Raw genomic sequence first — 19,918 nt, forward strand, 5'->3', positions numbered from 1 at the left:
TATTTATTATTAAAGATGTATGCTGTACAATCATTTTGCCACAGAAAAAAAAAGTTCAAAGAAATTACTGAAAGCCCAAATATTGCCATGATATTCATGTCACTGTATGTAAACTTCTGACCAGAACTGTGTATGTGTGACACACACACACACACACACACACACACACACACACAGAGTGTGTAATTATTATATAGATAGACACACGTGTGTACGCGCGTGCAATTTTTGTGTGTACGAAAAATTTGACATATTTAAATGAGAGGGGTGAATTACATGTCACACGAGATCTATTCCTGAAATTACTTTTAATGGTGTTTGAACTGAATATCATCAGTTTTGAAAAATAATCATGTATGTGGCAAGAGTAAGAATAGTTCAAGCTTGTTAAATGGTTTGATCTGGCCCAAGCAATGAGGACAAAAGATACCCAACCATGTAGTCTATGGACCTAAGATACATTAACAATCTGGCATCTGTTACACCTACACCAAAAAAAAAAAAAAATTCTGGGAAAAAAAAAAATTAGTATACACCACCACGTTTTAGGCGAAGTTATCCAAGGCAAATGTAAGTTGAAACTTTCCACTCTATTGCTTTGGCTTATCAAATGATTTATTTTTAAAATCACAAACAAGGCACGCTACAACTGCACTGCTTCAAAAATATAAATTTAACAGCTTCATGAAAGTGCGCTGATGGTTACCGTGAAAAAAAACGTGTCTCCTGTACTGCGTTCCTCCCCCGAGTCGCGCACTCATTCGTTTTTGTGTTCTTGGTCTCAGAGCCGCACACACAAAATAGACACAGAAGACAGAATCGACATTTAACATAATTAACAATGCACTTTTTACGGAGACGTTTTAATGTTATTCTTAATTTATTACTTTTTTTTATCCAGTTGAATATTTAGTGTACAAATGTATTTTCAGCTCTTAAAAATGACCGAGGTCTGGACCATGGGGGCCTCATAGGCCTCATGACCTATGGCCTGTGTGTGTGAGAGACCAGATACTGGATTAACCAAAAAAAAAAAGTTTCTCACTTGTCAATGTGCATGTTCTCACGCACAGTTGTGGCTGATGAAGTTAAACCAGAACACCACCAAATCTTAATTTGATTTAGGATTTTGTTGTGTGAGTGAGAGAGATACCATCATGATTATGTGAATGTCAGGATGTGTTTTTGCCCAACAGATTTCTCAGTCATTCAGGAGGAAGCGGCAAACAGAAATCTTCCTCACAAACCATTCGGAGGTACACACACACCTAGATTAAATTTCCCAGTTACTTCAACAGGAAGTGTTATTGTGCTGCTCTTCAAAAAGAACAAGTGTAATGTACAGTGCTTTGTTGTTACCCTGATAGACAAAACAGTCTGGACTGGGTTTCTGGTTTTGTGTCGATTTGTCTGTTTTAAGAAAAAAAAAAACAGGACTTGGTCTGAACAAGGGTGACAACCTGCCTTTGTTGTCATGCCACTATTGATTGCTATTAGATTAGTAGACAATGGCTGACAAATTAGGCATAAAATAACTTTGTATGGTATATTTACCTGATAAAATGTGCAGTGTGGGTATACCTAAAAACCTTTAATTATAAACACATACAAACTGGTATAAAACCCAGACTCTGACCTGCATGGCTGCTCATTTATAAAGCTCAGTGGGGTTCCCAGTTGAGTCAGGTATAGAACTGTACCAAGAACAGCACAATTCTGAGAAATTGTGATAACCTTTGTTTATCTTTCTTGTTGGAATATTCTTGATATTACCAGATTTGTAGATTGCATGGTTCATGTTCTAGCTCTGCTACACACTCGACCCTGCACCTGGATGTAATCAGATATGATGAACTTTCTGATGCTTTTCTTGCAGTGCATCACTGGATGAGGGAAGCAGTACATCCTCAGCAATGTGTGGACAGGTATGTCTCTCACACACGCACATACATACACACACACATATATATATATATATATATACACATCACACACACCGAGCCAATCCACGGGCCTCGATGATCAACGCTGCTAGAACATAGAAAATGTTCTATTTTTATACATAAAATGTGGGATTCCTGTACATACAATAAAATTTTATGCAAAAGTGTAAATAGTTTTAATAAATATCAACACTTTTCACTGTGCACTTGAAACCCACAGATGTATTTGTATTTAATACCAATTTCCTAATAATATATACCGTGCTGTGCAAAAGTCTTAGGCACATGTAAAGAAATGCTATAAACCAAAAACAGTTTAAAAATAATGAAATAAAATGTTTCAATATTTAAAAAAAATTAGAAACTGTAATCAGTAAGCCATAATAAATGAAACAAAGTCAATATTTGGTGTGAGACGACCCTTTTTACTTTATATTAAAAAAAGTATTCTCAGATACAGTGAGTGCAGTTTGATAAGGAAATGAGCTGTAGGTTTTACTGAGCATCTTGCAGAACCAGACACAGTTCTGCTGGACACTTTGTCTCACTCTCTTCTTAATTTTTCACCAAAACCCAGTAGCCTTCATTGTTTTCTTTTTTTTAATCTGAAAAGTGCTTTCTTATGGAATATGCTGCTCTGATTACAAACTTTTTTTTTTCTGTAAAATTTAATTTTGTGCTGGAAAACGAACATTTGGGGCTTGAATGTTTTAGTACTGACTTGGTAATGTAGAAGTCATAAAGTAGAAATCTAAAAGTTTGTATGAAGAAAAAAAAATAGGGTGCCTAAAACTTTTGCACAGTACTATCTAATATACATCTAATTATTCTATCCATGTTCACTGGCTATGAGCAGTGCTTGCTCTGATTGGCTACTGTACTACTAGACTATCAGCTCATATACCGTGAGTAGAGAAAAACAAAATGGCGGCATGTGTTGCTGAACCAACCGAGGATGAAATAAACCACTCGAAAACAAAACCCCAAAAAATAAAGCAACAAAATATGGAATAAAAGTATTTGATGGTAAGAACATTCCCTACGCCCCAGAATTATTATAGCATTTGTCACAAATTGCTACTGTCATTTCACCGGTTTGCTTACATTCTAAGCGGAAATTTTGTTGGACTTTTTGTATAAAGCTTTTATTTATCGAATTTACAAAAAATTAAAAATGCTCCATTTCTCAAAATCCAGTGAATGTGGATAGAATATAACCATTATTCCACTCAATCTCGTCGTATATCGCTTATAGCTAACTCGGTGCTACACGCCTCGTCGGCAATCATCACCTTAAATAGCTTTCTCCTGAGTCACATGACCTCTTGCAAGTGGACAAATCTCACTTTGTTTTCAGCTTTACTGTAACCAGCATAGAGAAAGCTGACCCTCCAACTCTGCTCCATGCATATTTTGCATTATAGAAGAGTTTAGTTTCTATGAGAAAGGTAGTAAAATTAATCTAAATTATCTTCATAAAACCAGTAGGTTTATCAGGGTAAATTTAAATTTTCTGTCTCAAATGACCGACTATAATTTGCTACATTTATCATCTAAACGAGAGGCATTTTTATGTGGGTTTGTATGTTAACAAACATGTAATAGAAACAAAGCCAGGATTTGTTTGGTGTTACCCGATGTTAACTAGTTAAACACAACCAAAAAGGTGGAGCCTAGAGCAATTTCAGCAAAATAAAACTTGGGAAAGCAAGTGCCATGTGAAATGTGTATATAGTTACCAAACCTGACATTAGTAATATAAGCAGCTATGGACTTCATAGTACCAAAATATCGCACCTTAAAATGACTCCTTATTTCTGACACTGAAACACATTTGTAACCAAAAGGTGTCTAATTAGTGTCATATAATTGCTCATTTTTAAAAGCAGTTACAGTAGCATGGCTCAGCAGTCGAGCCAGGTATGTGATCAGACCAAAGGCAGCATAATTCTTGGTAATCATAATGGAAATCTGATTTATACTGATAAGAAAAATTTTTTGACGTAGTAGGTGCACAGTTGATTTGTTATCTCTGATGCACAGGCATGCTCACTAACTTGCATCTGAATGTACTTTGAGACATGATTATCTTTCTGGTGTTCTTCCTGTACCTAGAAAGACTCGGTGAATGTTGGAAATGTTCACAAACCCTGATAAAATGATCTCAGCCGCTATGGATATTTTAGCTCAGAAAAGAAATTCGGCCTCACCCGTATGAACTGTTTTACTCAGAACCAAAATGCTTCTAGTTGGCATCAAATGATTGTTGAGGTATTTCGTGAGATGAGGTTTTTGCAATACTTTTTTCTCATGTCGCCATCATGCTGGCTTCAAAGACACAAAACAATGGTTTCCATCGGTCATGGGAATGTTATTGTTGCGGTCTCATGCTTTGTTAAAGTTTGGCTGCACACTTGGCATAAATGCCTTGCTTTGCACCTCTCGCACATTTATCATATTTCCACATTCCCTGCATTAACAGCTTAATGTCTGTTTCCTGTGAATCATTCAGCTGCTCTCTACTTTTCCATAATATTTTCTGTCTTGCTAGAATATGTGGCATGATTTTTTTTTTTTTTAGAAACTGATCCCATACACCAATTCCTTGTCTCACATTCTCCTGTTTTGATTCTTTTCTCCTTGTTTGTCCATGTCTTTTCTGAAGGACGGCAACCTCACAGATGAAGACACCGCTTTCTCTGAGGTCTCCATCATCATCCTCATCCTAGCCATCATTTATTATAGCCATTAGCCAAGAACCCTAATTTATTTCAACACTGCTACCAGATATAGCATCTGAGCACATGTCCAAACAAGAGATCTAATCTCATCTCATTATCTCTAGCCGCTTTAAACTGTCCAGCAGCCTTTTTTTTTTTTAAGTGCAAGTCTAAACCATCAGCGTGTCTTTCCCCTCCCCCAGCCTTCTTTATCCTGCTCGTTTGATGGGAGTTTGAAATCTGAGAATGGCGACAGCGAGCCCAAATGGCCAGAGCTTCCTCCCATCCTGAACCAGAATGAAGATCGGAGACGAAACAAATACCTGAGGAAGGACTACCTCAAGGTACACAATCGCAGACACACACACGATCTGGACTGAGACCTAGGCGTACACTCACCAGCCACTTTAATAGGAACTTGTTCTTGATTCTAAGATTCCTGTTCTTGGCTGCAGGAGTGGAACCCAATGTGGTCTTCTGCTGTTGCATGCTGAGATGCTTTTCTGCTCACTACGGTTGTAAAGAGTGATTATGAGTGTAGTATGTTGAGCGGGTGGATGGAGCACAGAAGTACGGCAGGCCAGAACTGAGTTTCACAAAACTTTATTTTCAGCTTTTTAACAAACTCCCAGTCACACAGACATGTACATCAGTCATCTGGCTGGGGAGAGAGCTCCCTTCCTCTGCTCTCTCTCTCCTTATATAGGGCGCAGTCACTGGGGAAGACACACAAACACAGATTAACCAACATCAGGTGCAGTGATTCTGCCACTTGCCTTCCCTGACTCCTACCTCTGGTCACAGACTGACGCTTGACCACGCCCCCGTTGCCACAATGAGTTACTATATCTTTCCTGGCAAAAAAAGCTTGAACCAATCTGGCCATTTTCCTCTGACCTCTATCAAGATGTTTGTTTCCACCCACAGAACTGTCGCTCACTCAGTGTTTGTTTTTCACACCATTCTGTGTAACAGTCTACATATTGTTTTGTGAGTGAAAACCCCAGGAGATCAACAGTTTCTGAAATACTCAAACCAGTCAATCTGGCTCAAACCAACACCCATGGCACAGTGAAAGAAACTCACACTTTGAGTTCAGTTTGTCCCATTCTGATGTTTGAAGTGAACATTTAACTGAAGCTCTTGATTTGTATCTGCATGATTGTATGCATTGTGCTGCTGTCAAGGGATTGGCTGATTAGAGAACTGCAGAAAACAGCAGGTGGATGGGTGTTCCTAATGAAGTGGCCATGAGTGTTTGTTTATTATGGTCAAGAAGTCCAAATCCACTAGTAAGATCGGTTTTAAATCAAAACCCAATATAATACACAGTCAAAATTACTTTTCCAAACCAGCTTTTTCAGTAATAGTAATCCAAAAATCTAGTAGTAAATGTTATTAAAATGGCTCCACTGAACTGACTTAAAAGTGAAACATGCATCAAGCCGACCACGTCGTCTTCAGCCATCTTTGTGACAGGGTGTTGGAGCTAAACACTAGAACATTTCATTTCCTACATTCATCCATCAGTCGATAAACAATGCTTACATTTAACTAAGGGAAATGCAGTTAATCTCATTACGACCAACGCCACACTGGCCTGAACACTTCTGAGGAGTGGTAGATGTTTGCCCCTGCTGATTCATTCACAGTCACTGCTGAACATTGACAGGATAATACACAATGCCGGTTTGCATTGCCTTTAACATTTAATGTTTAAAAAAACAACTGTGGACATGCCAAATGTCCTGACTGCAGAACGCAGTGCAAGCTTGTGTGAATCCAAATCAGTTTGATCTCTGATGAATGATGTTGGGGCTAAAGGTTTTTTTCTTTTCTTTCTTTCTTTTTTTTTAAATAGTGCAGTGCTAGTATCAGTGGAAGAGAAGGCATCTGTTGTATGAAGGACCTTTTATGACTTGTGTCTTCGTGTTCAAACCCAGGGAGGTTTGCTATCTGCGAGTGGGTGGAGAAAAGGGGAGGGAAAAAAAAGAATTGAGAATAAAGAGAAAGGGGATGGTTGGGGTGGAGGAATTTGATGCCGTTAAAGGAAAGGAAAAATCTGATGCATCTTTCACACAGCTGTGCGCACCCACATGCGCACACTTAAATTCCCAATCACTTTACACAGTCACGTTGCTGAGCAAATAATGCGGGGCTCAGTACTGTTTGCCAATTTCCAAAACAAGATTTAAAAGTTTGTGTTTTTTTTTTTTTTTAATAAACATCCTTTTAAATATAATTTGTAAACGAGCACAAATACACAACCACACCTATGCAAATGCCACTCAAACTAATACTTACACTGAAGTTAAAAGCTTGTTGGCAGTTTGTTGGCCAGTTTCCAAGACTGATTTTGTGCTTAAAGTCTAAGCAGAAAACTGCACTTAAGCTCATTCAGTGTCTTGCAAAAGTATTCATCCCCCTTAGTGTTTGTCCTGTTTTGTCATGTTACAAGCTGGAATTAAAATGGATTTTTGGGGGGTTAGCACATTTGATTTATACAACATACCTACTACTTTAAAAGGTGTAAATAAAATTTTTTTATTGTGACACAAACAATAATTAAAATGAAAAAAACAGAAATCTGGAGTGGCGGCACAGTGGTGTAGTGGTTAGCGCTGTCGCCTCACAGCAAGAAGGTCCGGGTTCGAGCCCCGTGGCCGGCGAGGGCCTTTCTATGCAGAGTTTCCATGTTCTCCCCATGTCCGCATGGGTTTCCTCCAGGTGCTCTGGTTTCCCCCCACAGTCCAAAGACATGCAGGTTAGGTTAAAGGAATACTCCGGAGTGAAATGCTTTTAGGTCTATTTTCGCATTATTGGGAGTGCATACGTTGAGTTGCTACCACAATCACATCAATCGGTTGTGTTTTGAGAATTTGTTTTTTGTGATTTCAACCGGAAAGCTCTAACACAGCAGTGCCCGGGGCATGTCTTTTTGCTGATACAAAATGCTAGTTTTAAAACCATTGCAAAGCTCAAAACATGACAGTTCTGTGGAAGCGAGTAGAGGGTTCCTACAAACAAAACAAAGTGTCCCTGGCTCTGCAAGTGCATGGACAGAGTGTGTAGAAGAGTAAATACAAGGCCAATTGTGGTATGTTGTGCATTTCCAGTGGGATGGGCTCTGCACTTGGCACTCGACTTTTACGGACTGTCCACTGAAGATGGCGTCTAAGGAAGACCAACTTCAGGCAAGGTCACTGGCTTTGTATTTACTCTTCTACACACTCTGTCCGTGCACTTGCATAGCCAGGGACACTTTGTTTTGTTTGTAGGAACCCTCTACTCACTTCCACAGAACTGTCATGTTTTGAGCTTTGCAATGGTTTTAAAACGGGTGAAAGGCGGGGTGAAAAAACGGGTGTTTTTGTTGCATCTCTGATTAATGCCCTCCTTGCCTGGTCTGTGAGTTTTGGTGGGCGGGGCCTTCTCTTGTCAGGGTTGTAGTGGTGCCATATTCTTTCCATTTTGCTATAATGGATTTAATGGTGCTCTGTGGGATATTCAAAGTTTGGGATTTTTTTTTTTTTATAATTTTTTAAAATTTTTTATAACCCAACCCTGATCTATACTTCACAACTTTGTCTCTGACCTGTTTAGAGGCTCCTTGGTTTTCATGTTGCTTGCTTAGCAGTGTTCCAGAGACAGGGTCCTTCCAGAACAGCTTGATTTTTGCCGTTTTGTATCGGCAAAAAGACATGCCCCGGGCACTGCCGTGTTAGCGCTTTCCGGTTGAAATCATAAAAAACGAATTTTCTCAAAACACAACCAATTGATGTGATTGTGGTAGCAACTCAACATATGCACTCCCAGTAATGCGAAAATAGACCTAAAAAGCATTTCACTCCGGAGTATTCCTTTAACTGGTGACTCTAAATTGACCGTAGGTGTGAATGTGAGTGTGAATGGTTGTCTGTGTCTATGTGTCAGCCCTGTGATGACCTGGCGACTTGTCCAGGGTGTACCCCGCCTTTCGCCCGTAGTCAGCTGGGATAGGCTCCAGCTTGCCTGCGACCCTGCAGAACAGGATAAAGCGGCTACAGATAATGAGATGAGAAATCTGGAGTGTGCATAGGTATCTTCCCCCCCCCCCCCCCCCCCAAAAAAAGGTCCATACTTTGTAGAGCCACCTTCTGCTGCAATTACAGCTGCAAGTATGGGTTAAAGTGGTCCTATGGACAGATATTCCCATCTCTGCTATGGAGCTTTGCAGCTCCTTCAGTGATATCATTGGTGTTTTTGTTGCATCTCTGATTAATGCCCTCCTTGCCTGGTCTGTGAGTTTTGGTGGGTGGCCTTCTCTTGTCAGGGTTGTAGTGGTGCCATATTCTTTCCATTTTGCTATAATGGATTTAATGGTGCTCTGTGGGATATTCAAAGTTTGGGATCTTTTTTTAACTTTTTATAACCCAACCCTGATCTATACTTCACAACTTTGTCTCTGACCTGTTTAGAGGCTCCTTGGTTTTCATGTTGCTTGCTTAGCAGTGTTCCAGAGACAGGGTCCTTCCAGAACAGCTTGATTTTATATAGACCTCATGTAACAGATCATTTGACACTTTGCACACAGGTGGATCTTAATCAACTAATTGTGATGGTTAGACCAGCTCTTATTTAGGGGTTTCATACGGAAGGGGGTGAATACTTATGCACACTCCAGATTTTTTTTTTTTAATTGGGACACACGAAGTTGGAAAAAAAAACAGAATTGCACCTTTTAAAGTGGTAGGTGTAAATGGTGCTGCTGCCCCCCCCCAAAAAAAAAAAATCCATTTTAACCCTCTGGGGTTGAGAGCTTCACTGGTGAAGCTCTGCAGGTTTAGAATGAGTAGGTCATGCATTTAGATAAACATCTTCGAGTCATGTGCAGAATGAGCTTGAAACTGAAAAAGAGGAAGCATGAAATGGTGGAGCCAAAGATTAAGTGGTGGAAACTAAGAGAGGCTGAACATCAGAAGGAGTTTAAGGAAGAAATGAGACTAGCATTGAGTGGTAATGGAAGTCTGCCAGAAGATTGGGATACTACTGCTATATTAGTAAGAGAGGCAGCAAGGAAGGCGCTAGGGTGGTCAGCAGGAAGGAAGGAGGAAGACGAGGAGACATGGTAGTGGAACAAAGAAGTTCAGGAAATTATAAAAGGGAAGAGGCTAGCAAAGAAGAATTGGGACGATCAGAGAGATGAGGAAAGCAGGCAATTATACAGAGAGACGAGACAGAAGGCAAAAAGAGTGGTAGCGAAGGTGAAAGCAGATGCATACCAGGAGTTGTACAAAAGACTGGAGACCAAAGAAGGAGAGAGAGACCTGTACAGACTAGCTACTGTAGGCAGAGAAACAGGGAAGCGAGGGATGTATAGCAGGTAAAAGTGATGAAAGGTGGAAATGTGCTGACAGTGTATTAAGAAGGTGGAAAGAGTACTTTTGAGGATTTATTAAATGAGGAGAATCCAAGAGAGAAAAGGTCAGATTCGTTGGAGACAGCAAATCAGGAAGCAGAGTTGGTTAGTAAGGATGAGGTGAGGGCAGCCATGAAAAGAATGAAGACTGGGAAAACAGTCAGACCAGATGGTATCCCGGTTGAGGCTTGGAGATGTTTGGGTGAGACGGCTGTGGAGTTCCTAACGAGGTTGTTTAAGATCCGAGAGAATATGCCAAATGAATGGAGAAAGTGTGCTAGTTTCAATATACAAGAATAAGAGAGATGTACAGAGCTGCAGTAATTAGAGGGATAAAACTGATGAGCCACACCATGAAGCTATGGGAAAGGGTATTGGAGGTGAGACTGAGACGAGAGGTAGCAATCTGTGAACAGCAGTACAGGTTTATGCTGAGGAAGAGCACGTCGGATGCAATTTCTGCTTTAAGAATGTTAATGGAGAAGTACAGGGAAGGCCAGAGAAAGCTACATTTTGTGTTCGTAGACCTGGAGAAGGCATACAATAGAGTGCTGAGAGATGAGTTATGGTATTGTATGAGAAAGTGTGGAGTGAATGAGAAGTATATTAGAGTGGTGCAAGACATGTATGAGAACCGTGAAACAGCAGTGAGGTGTGCAGTAGGGTTGGGCGGTATCCAAATTTTGATACCTTTAAACCGTCTCTGTGTTTTCCCGGGGTATACGGTATTACCGAGAAAAAAATTAATATTTTGTTTCGGCCTACTGTGTAACGTGCGCCTATACCAGCGGACCTTGTCCAGACCTGCGCCTATGCCTCAAATGTACTATTTAAAAGCAGCATAGCGAATTGTGTGCATTGTGGTATGGATTAAGCAGCAAAGCGAATTTTGTGCATTGATGAATGGATTAAGAGATATTTCAAAGCATCACGCAACTCTTCCTTCATCTTGAAAATAGCATTCAACTGTCGTTTACACATGTCTGCGTTGAAACGCCATTTGCAGCACTATTTCACCTACTCCATCAAAAAAAAAGTACACGATGAGCAGGATCATACCCTTTCAAGCATGGGAAATAAAAAAAAGAAAAAGAATCAACCAACACCCAAGTCCGTTTAGACTGCGCGATAAACCATATTCTTCAGCGCAAATGAGGCGAACCTAATTCAAATGCGTGATAGCTGCACAAGGCAAAATCATATGGGCCCACGTCATGCCATGGTGGGGAAATTAATAATCAAATGGCCTTACCTTGCTTAAAACGTTGTCTTGATCACATAACTCCTTACAATTATTCCACTTAAATCCATACGGTTTAACACACCCAACAAAGATAGCAAGCGCATTGCTAATTCCCACCAGAAACCTAACGGTTTACGCTACGATGTTTTCTTCCGTTTCTTCAGTAGATGACATTTCAAACGTTTATTACCCACATCCCAAATGTCATACGTTATATTATTTTACCTTGTTGTTACTCATGTAACCTACTCAAAACACTCAGATTGGAGGTGTTCCCCTCTCGCGCCGTGACCGTCTTCTTACATACTTTACACACAGCTTCATCTGTGTTTGCTGGCTCTCCCTTTTCGTTTGGTTTGAAACCAAAATACTGCCACACTGCCGATGTTGTATTTTTTTTGCCAGTAACTCGTTATCTTGACTTGCCATCTTTCAACCGCGGTCTCAGTCTTTTTTTTTTTTTTTTTTTTTTTTTTAGATAGGACAGTATAGAGAGACAGGAAATGAGCGGGGGAGAGAGAGACGGGATCGGGAAATAACCTCGGGTCGGAATCGAACCCGGGTCCCCGGATTTATGGTACGGTGCCTTAGCCATCTGAGCCATGACACCCCCGGGCTCATACCCCCGGGATGATACTGTGATATGTGGTGAAAGTAGAAAGGAGGTTGAGTTGGGTTTGGAGAGATGGAGGGATGCATTGGAATGAAGGTGAGCAGTAGCAAAACAGAATACATGTGCATCATTGAGAATGGGGATGAGAGTGTAGTGAAGATGCAAGGAGTAGACAAAGTTGGTGAATTCCAGTACCTGGGGTCAACTGTGCAGGAAAATGAGGGCTGCGATAGTGAGGTGAGAGAGTGTGCAGGCAGGGTGGAGCAATTGGAGAAGGATTTCGGGAGTCATTTGTGATAGGAAAGTCCCAGCAAAAGTGGAAGGTAAGATGTATGAGACAGTAGTGAGACCAGCTGTGATGTATGGATTGGAGACCGTACCCTTAACGAAGAGACAGGAGGCAAAGTTGGAGGTGGTGGAGTTGATGTTAAGGTTTGCGATGGGAGTGACAGGGTTGGACAGGATAAGGAACGAGCACATCAGAGGGACAGCACATGTGGAGAGCTTGGGAACTAAGCTAAGAGAGATGAGACTGAGATGGTATGGGCACATCCTGGGAAGAGATGCAGAGCCTGTTGGAAGGAGAATGTTGAGGATGGAGCTGCCAGGCACACGAAAATGAGGAAGGCCAAAGAGGAGATACATGGATGTGGTGAGAGAGGACATGAAAGTGGCAGGGGTGGTAGAGAAGGATGCGGAAGACAGGGAACAATGGAGACAAAAGATCCGCTGTGGTGACCCCTAATCAGGAGCAGCCAAAAGATCATCTTCAAGTTTATCATGCAAGCACGATAAATATATTGACAAATTTTACACTTTCCTATGTGCCCACTGTCAAATGGTGTGTCTAAATACATAATTTTTTAAAATTACCTAAAACAGATGAAACATAAAACTTGTCACCTTACTCAGTCACACCAGAGGCGGAATGCTGAGCACCCACTTGCGCCTTCATAAAAGACTATTCACATGGTAACGGCATAATAATCACTTTCACTCTTTTGGTTTTGATTGGTTTCTCTTTCAGCCAATTAATTGTCCAAATCAACGGAGCAGATTTAAGTTTTTGTGTTTGATGCATTCCTAAGACTGAACAGAATCACCTCAAGTGACCAAAACTGTTTGTCACAATGGGTAAGGTCATGTGGGGTCCCCCCCCCCACACACACACATTCCAACACAGTTCTAAAACTGCTTTTTATATCATTTTATTTATTTTTTTATATATAAAGTACAATCATGACTGACGTACATGGATATTATTGTAGCTGAACTTTGTGCTGAATACAAAAGTCATATGACTTTGAAAATACTGCTTAGATTTGTTGAAATTGACAACAAAATCCGATCATAACAAATTCATTAGCGTGCCAGAAAATACCCTGAGACCCCAGAGGATTATTTCCAGCTTGTAATGCGACAAAACAGGACAAACACCAAGGGGGATGAATACTTTTGCAAGACACTGTATTCCAGGATAAAGGCCATGTAGGGTGCATCCAAATTTGTGTGTGACCTTCCTGCAAAATCATCTGGCCTCAAGTTCATTGATTTAAGAGAATCAGTGGAATGCTAGGCATGTGACAGTATATCGTGCAAAAATAAATTGCGATACACGTGACGATTCGATGAAATAAATTAATCGCGATTATCATCAGGCTGCATGATCTTAGTTTTTCTGAGTTGTAATGGCGTTGCTTAGACAATAGAGAGTGCTTGTAAAATAGAGGTAAAGATATGCATGACTTCACCATAGGCTCTAATGCTGTGAAAACACACAAAAATGGGAAAGCGCTGATGTATAATTGACTGTGTAAACAAGAAAGTGTTTAAACAAGAAAGAGCTCGGTTTTTACAGCCTGTCGAAAGCTAAAGAGAAGAAAAGGAGGTAGTTGTTGTCAGTGACTGCTCAAGTTCGTGGCAGGTTTCAAGCTTGACTGCCACAGTTTACAACTCCCAGGTGCCACAGCATCCTCCCTCTCCTGAGTATTGATTGAGAGCACACCTGTTCCTCATCTGCTCTCCCTATCTAAAGGCTGCAAACACTCGTGCTCCTTGTGAAGTATTGTTCTGTGTCCCCATCCCTGATCATACAGAGCCATTTGTTGTTTTGGTCTGACTCGTTTTGACCCTTGCTACATTACTTATCTGACTCTGAGACTGTAGTTTACCTTTTGATATCCTGTTCACACTTTGACCGACCTTTGGCTTGTTCCTGACTGATTCTTGCTTCACGAGTGGATTAGTTCACCAGTTTGCGACGCACCCGCTCTACCCTGCAATTGTCCATAAGTGCCTGCACACCCTTACAGATGTTGGTTTAATCCTGACTACAGCCTTTACAAATGTTCATTTTAAAAAAAAGAATTATTAATGTTTTTCATTTTTAATTAAAGAAATATTAAAATATACCTTTAATTGTGGATAGATTTTACTCCAATATTTATATTTTACTCCAAACTGTACAAATGTTGGTAAAGAGTTATTGTTGGTTATTAAGAAAATTAAATGGTGTTTTATTATTTAACAAAATATTTTTAAGTTGATTTTAAAAATGATTTTTGCATTTTTTGGTAATAATTTACATTATTAAATTTTTCTAAAATATTGTGAATTGACTGAACTGTTACTTGCCTATGGAATGCTGTTGCAAATAGTCCGACAGCTTTGAAGGTGAAACGCTAAATTTAAAAAAACACAAATAAGCTAGATTTAGAGTGGAATTATGAAAATTTGACAAAACTAAAAAGACAAAGCATGAGTGTTATCCATACCTGACAAGATGTGGCTTGTTACCAAGGTGAATGGAGGTATATCTAAATAACAGAAAATAAATAAGTATTTGTTAATTAGCTTAATTGGCTATTAAGGAGTGCCAGCCTCCCATCCTCCATGCTAGACCCCATTCAGGATGTAACTTTGACTATTGAGGTATTTCACCTGACGTCACAGGGTCACGTGACGCCCCGGTGTCCGCCATTTTGAACGTCAAGCTACATACTAACGCTGCAGACAGAGAGGGAGAACCAGCTTGAAAAAAAACGTGTTACAGACACCTAGAATAGATTAATTTGTCAGTAAGCACTCTATAAATAACCATGGTGTTTGCTTGTTGTGCTGTGGGCTGCCACAACAGACAGGGACAGCATGCAGGACGCTCCTTTTACCGGTTTCTAGTGATGGGAATTTCGGCTCTTTTTCGGGAGTCGGCTCTTTTGGCTCTTCTTACTATAAGGAGCCGCCTCTTTCGGCTCCCAAACGGCTCCTGAGATTTTATTTTTGATTTAATTGCTGCAGTTAACTAGTAAATTAATTACATTATTATTTATATTTTATCAATAGGATGTTTTCCATTTTATTTTTTTGTTTTTGTAGCCATTGTAAAGCTTTGTAAAGTATAGCAGTGTAACAATGTTCTAGCTATAGAAATAAAACTTACTTACCAATTAATAAATTATTTTCTCACAAACATAATGCAAAACTGTTATATTACCAATATAAAATACACAGCTGATTTTCCCCTCCTCAGGTGCCTCACAGACTCCTCTCCCCTGCGCTCCACAGCTTTAAGCATTACACCAATTTTCGTATTTTCGCAGCTGTGAATGACATCAACCCCCCCAACCAAAAAAAGTAGGCGTACACCATGCTACTTTTTTTCCTTTGAATGGTAATAGACAACACAAAGACGCAATCGGACAGCAACTTTTTTTGTGAAAGTCTCTCTTTCTCTGAGGCACCTAAGGACAAAAAACTAATTCGGCTCCCCAACTCGGCTCCCACCGAAGAGCTGGCTCCCGTCGTTCACTTCAAAGAGCCAGCTCTTTGAACCGGATCGTTCGCGACCGACACATCACTACCGGTTTCCTACTGACCCAGACAAGAGGGCCAAATGGATTGCAGCTGTGAAGAGACAGGATTGGGAGCCAACAGAGTACTCCAGACTTTGCAGTGATCATTTCATTTCAGGTTAGTTTATCAGTTAACGCAATTTTGATAAAATATATAGCAAAAAGTAAATGGGTCAGTTAACCCATCTGAGCAGTGAAACAAGGCAGTGTTAATTTGTCTAGGGTTGCATGTAGCAGACATCAGACATAAAACGCAATAACAAAGGCTAGAAAGAAACGGGACACAGAAATAAACAAACAGGGCTCCATACCAAGGCTGGGTACGGTGTTTGTGATAAAAGACAGATCCAATTTAACACGAATCACAGCTTACTTTCTTGTTAAAATGTGCAAAGGTCTCCACCATCTCATACTGCCTTGCACTGAAGGACTTAAGCGTGCCGTCCAAAATGGCTGCGTCACGTGACTTGGTCACGTGGGTGAAATACCTCAATACCGGTAAGTAACACCAATCTGACAAATAATGAACTAACTTGGTGTAGGTCTTACATGCTTACAAAATACAGAATAGACAAGATGTCCTATCAAGCAACACTGATTAACTGGTAACACGATGGTGGGAAAACAGTATTTTCGCTTTTCTCATAATCCGTGCGACACCAACATTAGGATTGTATCCAAGTGGCACTATCCTCCAGGTGTGCAGAAATGAAAGAAAAAGCTGCTCGAGCGTGTGATTTACAGGGCCATGCAGTTACATGTTTTATATCTAATACCGCAAGCTCATTCATGCACAGCAGTTTATTAACAACACCAATGGTTACATTTCTACATATAGATACTGCATATGGTAGTTTAAGTTTTAGGTGTTTAATTATTGACTAATCCATGCTTGTTCATAAAAAAAAAAAGACATATAACCAGCACTAACTTTTTATATTATTTAGGTGCAGGACCATCCTCAGCATGGCTAACATGGTAGATAGATTAGATAGTTTATTGATCCCTTTGGGCGGGTTCCCTCAGGGAAATTAAAATTCCAGCAGCATCATTACAGATAAACAGAGAAAAGAAATAGAGAACTTCTAGATAAATTAAAATTAATTATTTACATATACAAATATAAAAAGAATAATATATGGGGAAGGGGGGGGTGGCAGGAGAGATATTGCACATTGTATTGCACATTGTCCGGTATTGCTTATTGTTAGGCTAGGCTACTGCTCCTTCCCATCCTCTGTCCTCCTGTTACCCCTCCTCCTCCCCCCAGAGAGGAGTTGTACAGTCTGATGGCGTGCGGGACAAAGGAGTTTAAGTCTGTTCGTCCTGCACTTGGGAAGGAGCATTCTGTCACTGAACAGGCTCCTCTGGTTGCTGATGACGGTGTGCAGAGGGTGACTGGCATTGTCCATGATGTTCAATAGTTTGTCCATAGATCTTTTCTCTGCCACCATCACCAGAGAGTCCAGCTTCATGCCGACCACAGAGCCGGCTCACCTGATCAGTTTGTTCAGCCTGGATGTGTCCTCCTTGGATGTGCTGCCCCCCCAGCACACCACGGTGTAAAACAGGACACTGGCGACCACAGACTGAGAACATCCACAGGAGTTTCCTGCAGATGTTAAAGAACCATAGCCTCCTAAGGAAGTATAGCCTGCTCTGTCCCTTCCTGTATAAGTGTTTGGTGTTGCAAGTCCAGTCCAGCTTGCTGTCCAGCCACAGCCCGAGGTACTTGTAGGAATCCACAGCCTCCACCTTGACTCCGTCGATCAGAACTGGTCGTGACCTTGGTCTGGACCTCCCAAAGTCAATGACCAGCTCCTTGGTCTTCGAGGTGTTGAGCTGCAGATGGTTCCTGTTGCACCACACAGCAAAGTCCCTCACCAGGCTCCTATACTCCCTCTCTGTCATCACTGATACACCCAACGATGGCTGTGTCATCAGCAAACTTCTGAATGTGACACAGCTCCGAGTTGTAGCAGAAGTCCGCGGTGTACAGGGTGAAGAGACGAGGGGCCAGCACCGTGCCCTGGGGTGCTCCAGTGCTGCTAATCACCGTGTCAGACGTGATGTCCTTCAGCCTGACGTACTGCGGCCTGTCAGTGAGGTAGCTGGAGATCCATGTGACCAGGCAGGTGTCCACTCACATCCTATTCAGTTTGTCCTGAAGCAATAGGGGCTGGATGGTGTTGAAGGCACTCGAAGTCCAAGAAGAGGATCCTCACTGTGCCATTTCCCTTATCCAGATGTGAGTGGGCTTGGTGTAGCAGGCAGAGGATGGCGTCTTCCACACTGACACCTGCATAGTGTGCAAACTGCAGACAGTCCTGGGCATGTTGTACCTAGGGGCTGAGGAGGCTGAGGAAGAGCCACTCCAATGTCTTCATCAGATGTGAAGTGAGTGCCACCGGTCAGAAGTCGTTCAGCTCGCTGTGCCGATCCTTTTTGGGAACTGGAACGATACATGATGTCTTCCAGAGTAGTGCCATGATATTGGTATCCTGAAAATACTTTAAAGCACTCATTTTCTAACTGCTGTGAGCTGCAGAGTTTACTCAAGTGGACACCTGTAATGGCATGGATGATTGTAGACTTCAGGAGGAGCTCTACCACACCTTCCCCATCACCCTGGGTGACTCTGCAGTAACCTCCTGTGGAGTATTTCTGCTTCCTGGGTGCACTAATCACCTCGGACCTTATGTGGGAGACACATACCTGCTCTCTCACCAAGAAAGCACAGTAGAGGATACAGTATACAGTGGTGCTTGAAAGTTTGTGAACCCTTTAGAATTTTCTATATTTCTGCATAAATATGACCTGAAACATCATCAGATTTTCACACAAGTCCTAAAAGTAGATAAAGAGAACCCAGTTAAACAAATGAGACAAAAATATTATACTTTGTAATTTACTTATTGAGGAAAATGATCCAATATTACATATGTGAGTGGCAAAAGTATGTGAACACTTGCTTTCATTATCTGGTGTGACCCCCTTATGCAGCAATAACTGCAACTAAACGTTTCTGGTAACTGTTGATCAGTCCTGCACACTGGCTTGGAGGAATTTTAGCCTGTTCCTCCGTACAAAACAGCTTCAACTTTGGTATGTTGGTGGGTTTCCTCACATGAACTGCTCATTTCAGGTCCTTCCACAACATTTCAATTGGATTAAGGTCAGGACTTTGACTTGGCCATTCCAAAACATTAACTTTATTCTTCTTTAACCATTCTTTGGTAGAACAACTTGTGTGCTTAGGGTCATTGTCTTGCTGCCTGACCCACCTTCTCTTGAGATTCAGTTCATGGACAGATGTCCTGACATTTTCCTTTAGAATTTGCTGGTATAATTCAGAATTCATTGTTCCATCAATGATGGCAAGCCATTCTGGCCCAGATGCAGCAAAACAGGCCCAAACCATGATACTACCACCACAATGTTTCACAGATGGGATAAGGTTCTTATGCTGGAATGCAGTGTTTTCCTTTCTCCAAACATAACGCTTCTCATCTAAACCAGAATGTTCTATTTTGGTCTCATCTGTCCACAATACATTTTTCCAATAGCCTTCTGGCTTGTCCATGTGATCTTTAGAAAACTGCAGACGTGCAGCAATGTTCTTTTTGGAGAGCAGTGGCTTTCTCCTTGCAACCCTGCTACGCACACCATTTTGTTGTTCAGTGTTCTCCTGATGGTGGACTCCTGAACATTAACATTAGCCAATGTGAGAGAGGCCTTCAGTTGCTTAGAAGTTACCCTGGGGTCCTTTGTGACCTCGCCGACTATGACGTGCCTTGAATGATCTTTGTTGGTCGACCACTCCTGGGGAGGGTAACAACGGTCTTGAATTTCCTCCATTTGTACACAATCTGTTGGACTGTGGATTGGTGGAGTCCAAACTCTTTAGAGATGGTTTTGTAACCTTTTCCAGCCTGATGAGCATCAATGCTTTTTCTGAGGTCCTCAGAAATGTCCTTTGTTCATGCCATGATACACTTCCACAAACATGTGTTGTGAAGATCAGACTTTGATAGAGCCCTGTTCTTTAAATAAAACAGGGTGCCCACTTACACCTGATTTCAATCAATGGGATGACAAACACCTGACTCTAATTTCACCTTCAAATTAACTGCTAATCCTAGATGTCCAC

The 19,918-nt window shown here is 41.1% G+C and overlaps 1 protein-coding gene across 6 annotated transcripts in view; it reads left to right on the forward strand.

The window, feature by feature from the left end:
- Window positions 1-19,918, forward strand: part of lrch2 (leucine-rich repeats and calponin homology (CH) domain containing 2) — a 170,656-nt gene that overhangs the window by 102,777 nt on the left and 47,961 nt on the right. For 3 of the 6 annotated variants that reach the window (XM_060912500.1, XM_060912494.1, XM_060912498.1), the window contains exons 12-15: window positions 1,197-1,256; window positions 1,877-1,925; window positions 4,609-4,647; window positions 4,867-5,007. In XM_060912500.1, the coding sequence (XP_060768483.1) occupies window positions 1,197-1,256; window positions 1,877-1,925; window positions 4,609-4,647; window positions 4,867-5,007 (289 nt within the window). The remainder of the gene's footprint in view (window positions 1-1,196; window positions 1,257-1,876; window positions 1,926-4,608; window positions 4,648-4,866; window positions 5,008-19,918) is intronic. The other 3 variants (XM_060912495.1, XM_060912496.1, XM_060912497.1) reach the window with 3 other exon arrangements.

Source organism: Neoarius graeffei, chromosome 28 (assembly GCF_027579695.1).
Source record: "Neoarius graeffei isolate fNeoGra1 chromosome 28, fNeoGra1.pri, whole genome shotgun sequence".
Taxonomy (NCBI): domain Eukaryota; kingdom Metazoa; phylum Chordata; class Actinopteri; order Siluriformes; family Ariidae; genus Neoarius; species Neoarius graeffei.